A 6,468-nucleotide genomic window follows, 5' to 3' on the forward strand; every position below is an offset into this window, starting at 1 on the left:
TATGTATATATGGTAGGTATGGTATTTAAATTTGTGTTTGGTGTTTCATCATTTTTGCAGGCAACATGCTCTTACGTACTGTTTGGGCTCTTTTTTTTCTCTTGTGGAGCTCCAGTCAGTTGGGTATGGCTCCTTTGTGAAATCAAGTCTGCATCTGTGTTGGTGCCATGACACTATCTTTTCATTTCAGTACTTTATTTATAATATTTCCCCCTCTAGAACTTGTTATTTTTGGATGATGGTTTATAGTGAATAATTTACTTGTCATTTCACAAAAATACCTGACTGCCTGTTTGCTCAAGAGTACTGAACAGTTATAACCCTCTTACTTCTCCTCTACTTTATAGAGTAGCATTTCTATAAAGTCTGCTTTTCTAGACTTATCTACACTTTTCATCAAATTACATAAGAGCTGTTACTAAAATCCTAAGCCAGAATTTATGCGGTTCCGCTTTTTATTGTTTGTCTTAGTCACTGTGAAGAGACACCATTTAATCAGGTTCTTGCTTATACTCTCAAAGTCCATTGTCATCATGGCAAAGGCATGGCGGCTTGCAGGCAGGCTCTGAAATAGTTGCTGATTCTTAAGCAGAGAGGTAGAGAGCCTAGGCCTGGTATGGGCTTTTGAAACCTCAAAGGCCACCCCAGTGACTCTTTATCCAACAAAGCCACACTCTCTAATCCTTTCAAAGAGTTACACTCCCTAGTGACTATTCAAATATATGAGCCTATGTGGGTGATTCTTATTCAAACCACCACATAGAGACTGGCTTCAAACTGATGACCCTCCTGCCTACTGTGTGCTCATATAATAGTGTGTGCCACCATGTTCTGCTTGATTTCTCTTGATGTAAATATTTTTCTCTAGGAGAATTAACCTTTATCCTACAGAAACTATATAAGAAGGGGAGGCTGCAGATGGAAAAAATTTGAAATGTATATCAGTTCATATGTAAGTAGTTAGGAGAAATATAGATAAGTTGACAGTAGAAAAGGTAATACTATATCGAAGTGTTTGTAATCTTTTCATTTGGGATTATAGTTCAGAAGAATAATTTTTGGCAAATTATAATAACTTTTTTCTTTGTACTATAGACCTTTAATATTGATGTACGGCAGTTACATTGGGCAGAATATATAGAAAACTACTGCATGGGGACTAAGAAGTACGTGTTGAATGAAGAGATGTCTGGCCTCCCTGCTGCTCGGAAGCATCTCAACAAGTAAGCACGCCCAGGCTTGATGAGCCTTTTCCTGATTTGTGAACTGTTACACGGTTGCCTTGGTAAAGGACTGTTCTGAATACAAATAACGTAGCATATTAAAAAATGCTTGCCCTTGGGTTTGTAACAATGTGATAGTTATCTAACTTAAGATTATTAAAAGACTGGAGAGATGGCTCAGTGGTTGAGAACACCGGCTGCTGTTCCAAAGTAAAGATAATTAAAACTTAATATCTTTATTAATGTATGTGTATTCCTGAATATGGACTTTGAGTAGAACTTAGTTTCAAAAATCACTATTTGCTTCTAATAAATTTCTATTGAAAAAGTAAAAATGTTAGCAGAAAATGAAAATATCTTTTGAACCAGAAGTTACTTACATATTTTTTTAACATATTGCACAGAATAATGGTTCCTTAGTCTCTTAGTAGAAGTAGTTCTTGCTGATTTAAAACATAATACACTCAGAAAATAGAGGAGTCAAGATTAGCTGTAGTCAGTCATTCAGAGATTTAGTTCTACTAAGGATTATCGATTTCTGAGATTCATACTTTTCACTTGCCAAGGCCACAGCACTATGGAGCTGGCAAAATGCCAGATTTGTTGATAAGGAAACTGAGGTTTACAAAACTATATTTTACTAATTGGAAGGGAAACTGAAACATAAATGTTTTGACTGCTTATTTAAAGCCACAGTCTCTACTTCTACACTTTCACTGCTACAGCCTGTCTTGAACTGCAATATAAAAAAAATAAAATATAAATATAAATAAAGTTCCTGGAATTTATAATATACCTATCTGAAGGGTTAAATTTCTTCAGGCAACCATCAAAAGCCATAAAAAAATGTTTAGAAATATGCACATTGTAACATGCTTGCTGATCTTTGAAAGCAGAAAGGTATTCTATGGAGCTAATGCTGCATTATTCTTAGATGAGGACTTGTTAGTTGGCTTTTGAGTTTGGGGACTATTAGCTATTCGAGGCTCTTTTAGATTAGATAGACGCTCCAGAAATTCAGCACACACAAGAGACTGTTTTACTTCATTTGTTTGCTTGCTTGCTTGCTTGCTTGCTCACTCTCTTCCTTCTTGCCTCCTTTTCTTCCTTTCCAGATTTCTCCCCACACCTTTTTATTTCTGACAGAATCTCATTCTGTGGCCTAGTCTGACCTCAAACTCAGATCTTCCTGCCTAGGTTCAGCCTCCAAAATGCTAGGATCACAGGAATGAGGCCAGGCTTGGCTTAACCTGTAGTTTGATGATGTCTACCATAGGAATTGGTACACAGGATGCTCAGTTTGATTGATGCTTACTAAGTCTGTAGTCCAGGTACACTGACAAGATGTTGTTGTACTCCTTGTTGCTAGAGTAATGCATTGATGTGCTACTGTCCAGTTGTAGGCAGATATGTTTGAAATGTGCTAACTTGAATTTAATAACTTTAGTTTTGTTTAGTTTTTAAATATTGAAAGTTAAAAGATGTTGTAGAATTTTGATTAAATTTATAACTTAATTAGCTCCTATCCAAAAATAATTTTATTATAGAAAATACTTAGTGTGTCTTTTGCTTTGCTTTTCAGGTTGCGGAATATCCGTTATGGTTTCAATACAATCCTTGTGATACTTATCTGGCGCATTTTTATTGCAAGATCACAAATGGCAAGAAACATCTGGTATTTTGTGGTTAGTCTGTGTTACAAATTTCTGTCATACTTCCGAGCATCCAGCACTATGAGATACTGAAGACCAAGAATTTAGCATTAGAACATCTATGCATATGGTGATCTAAATGCACAAAATGTAAAATGTACTTAAGACATCTCACCTTTTGTTAAGACATTAAACCATCTTAAATTGGAGCGTGGAGTAAATTATGGTCCATTTTATGTAGCATTTTAATGTTTATGCTCAAAACCTAGTGAACACACTGTGGTATGCCAGCTCAGAACTGCAGTAGTCACTCAAATTATGATTCAACATTTTAATCCTTGGAATGCAAAGGGTAGGAAGGGGGCAGAAGTGGGGCTATGGGAGCATTGACCAGTATAACTGTGCAGTTCTGGAACATATTAATTAAAACATGCCTTAACATGAAGTCCTAATATTCAGTGCAATGGAAAATGTGCAGACAGAAGGCCTAGATAAATTAGTTAAGGATTTGATTTGATTTGATTCTTCAATGTTGATTTCTTTTTTCTTTTTAATCCTTTGAGAGGTGGGGTTTAATTTTGCTAAGACCACAGCCATGTGTTTTTTCTTCCTGTAAGTTACAGGTGGTGTCAAACGCAAAGACTCGTTCTGATTTTCTTTCTGAATAAATGTGTGTTGCATATCATTTTTTATAAGTAATTAGTTGCTCTTATGATCAGAAGGCCAAATATTATTCTAAAGACACTAATAGATCTGGATGAATTTAAGATTCTGTATCAATGTATACTCTGCATTTGAAGCAAAGTGAAAACATGCACGGTAAAGGAAACCACTTTTCTAGTCTGCATTTTGTTCAAATGGAACTCTGGTGAGATGTGTTTTCATTTTGAAGAGGATTTCTTGAGACGTGATGAGAGGTGGGATTGGGGAAGGATTCATTATATTTATCCTCTCCTCCTTATAAATTTTCCCACAGGACTTGCCCCATATGAACATGCATTATTATGAAGGAATGTAGTTGCAGCTTTTAACATTAAGAAAATGTCCTCATGTGTTTGCCAACACACACTAATTTGATCTTGAAAGCTGAATTCCTTTAAAAATGAATAATGCATAAGTATGTGTATAAAATTAAATAAAGGATTTTACCATGTAAAGTAGCAAACTGTTGAATGAGTTTCAAGTCATCATTTCTTTGCATGTTGTTTTAGCTTTAGAAAGACATGCGTTATAGAAACAAGTAATAGCAAAAAATTGATGTATATTTATTGATTCAATTCCCTTTAAATCTTACTAGTTTGTTACTATTTTATCCATATTTTTAATGGCTTGTTCAGCATAACACAGTTATAATTAAGCTGATCAAGTTGTACTACATTTAAATCATCAGCAGTGTATCTTGAAAGTGCTTAAAGGGTTAGTTCATAGTACAAGAAATTAAATGCAACTTTACATTTTAATTTTTTGTCAATTAAAATACAATGTAGAAGTTTATTTTACTATTGTGGACACAAAATGTAAAGGAAACCAACTTTTTCCATACTGATGTATAATCTTGAAAAGGAAAAAAAAAAAAAGCTTCTCTGTTGAAGCCAGACTTTGTGTAGTAAAACTTTTAAACATTATTTTAAAAGAAATATGTATATAAGTATCTGTGTATTCTTTGGAATGATTCTGAAGTCTCTGGTCTAGGACCATGCCTGTATAAGGTGTGAGAGACCATGATGGTGTGTGAGAATGGAATAAATGATGCCTTTGATTTAAGGTGGCCCATATAATATACATTGAGTACTCCATGTCTCCAAATGGATTTCCATGATGTAATGAAAACACACTAACCTTTTTATGATTTTTATACATCTGCCAAAATATACTGAGAATCTGATAAATTGTCTTTGGGTCTCTGAAAAGAATCAGGTGCAATGTGGGCAGGCCTGTAAACTGAACCAGATATGTGTCTTCTATTTTATTGCTCTTGTAATCTAATGTAAAGAATTGCTAACTAAGGCTGTGCTGAGGAGGTCAAATTAATTTTTATTTGTTTAGAATTCTGTTGTCAAAAGAAAGGTAATGAATAAATGATGCTCATCCTAGAATGTATAATTTTGAAATTAGTATGGAGTAAAATGTGAGAGCGTTGAGCTTTATCAGCTACACTTGCATTCAAGTCATATTGTAAGAGTTTGGAGATGTATGCTCTTTGTAATTTGCTACAGTGTTTTTAGTTCTGATTATATTTTTCATATAGATTATTCAATAGGACAACTCTGTTAAATAAATTAATTTCATTCACCTCATTTGGCAAAACTGTATTCTGAACCATTTAGGGTTTTTCCCTTATCTTTCCTTCTCTGAACTCTGGCATACATATTTGTACACTGTAATGTCATTGTAACTGTTTAATTGCCTTGGCAATGCTAATGTATCGTAACACTTAGTTGAGAAAAGCATGACCGGGTCATATGTTGTTTGACTTAAGGGTAACATAGAATAAGTGTTTCTCCAGTCTGCCAGACAAAGCTTGGTAGTGGGAGGGGACTCTGACCTCTCCCTTTTGTGTTTGTCTATAGGAATTGATTGGGAAACTTTTGTTTTGTGTTTTTTGTTTGTTTGTTTGAAGTGTAAACTGATACTCTTTTATAAGAAGTAAATACAAACATTATTGGGTGCCTTTGTTTGTAAACCAAAAAGTAATAAATGAATCCCTATATTTCTATTATAGCATCTATTGTATTTTTACATTGTGGAAACCATCCATGAGTTAAAATGGCTACGATGGCAAAAGTAGTCCTTGGATCTTTTTTCTTTCTTAGGTGTCCTCATCTATTCTCATCATCTTTTTATTTATGTCTTGAGTTGTTCACACAGCACTTTAGGGGAAGCATATAGGCAGAATGAACATTTATTTAAAAGTATTTTTATATAGTGATTAATAATGAGACAGATTTTTTTTTAATGTAAATAAAACCGGGAGACCACCAGCGTGTTCCAAGGATGAATGACATTATGTTAGTTTATAGGTTCTTCACCAGTAGTAGATCTGACTTCATTTAAAGGATTATTCATTTTCATAGAGATTGAGTGAAGTACTTGGCGGGGGTGCTGAGAGTGTGTCAGGATGGGGTTAGAGTGTAAATGGCTTTGTAAGCATTCCTTTCTAGGCTGACTTCCAGCTCTGACTTGAAACCGTTTGCACCGACTTGCTCTGCTTTAAGAAAAACATTCTAACTGCATGAGAAGCTTAGAGAAAAGGGTATGTGCTGCGTAACTTACTACAAAAAATGAGTTTATCAGTCTGTTTATATATGAAATATTTTCTTAATAAAGAAAATTTGAGCAACATTAAGTTTGATGTACTCCTTTGCAAATTGATGAGTCTAAAAATGCATTTACTTAAAAAAGCTCCAAGTGGTCTGACAAGTTTAATACCTTTCCATTGGCTTGGGCTCTGAGGAAGAAAGCTCTCTTCATTCTGTGTGTATTTGCGCTGGCCTGAAAATCATGGACTGTTAGTCAACATTCCTTTGAAATATTCTTAATATCTTATGATAAATATGCTAATGACTTTGACATAGTAAAATTGTATATGAATA

General features: G+C 34.4%; 1 protein-coding gene across 10 annotated transcripts in view; it reads left to right on the top strand.

Annotated features, from left to right (window-relative positions):
* The window catches only part of Far1 (fatty acyl CoA reductase 1), a 57,788-nt gene extending 51,571 nt beyond the window's left edge, over positions 1 to 6,217 (top strand). For 5 of the 10 annotated variants that reach the window (XM_030242932.1, XM_006508130.3, XM_006508129.3 and 2 more), the window contains 2 exons: positions 1,096 to 1,223; positions 2,806 to 5,596. In XM_030242932.1, coding sequence (XP_030098792.1) covers positions 1,096 to 1,223; positions 2,806 to 2,968 — 291 coding nt within the window. In that variant the 3' untranslated portion in view covers positions 2,969 to 5,596. Of the gene's footprint in view, positions 1 to 1,095; positions 1,224 to 2,805 lie in introns of all 10 variants that reach the window. The other 5 variants (NM_001360668.1, NM_027379.4, NM_001285831.2 and 2 more) reach the window with 2 other exon arrangements.
* The last annotated feature ends 251 nt before the right edge of the window (positions 6,218 to 6,468 follow it).

The sequence above is a fragment of the Mus musculus genome, chromosome 7, assembly GCF_000001635.26.
Source record: "Mus musculus strain C57BL/6J chromosome 7, GRCm38.p6 C57BL/6J".
NCBI classification, from domain to species: domain Eukaryota; kingdom Metazoa; phylum Chordata; class Mammalia; order Rodentia; family Muridae; genus Mus; species Mus musculus.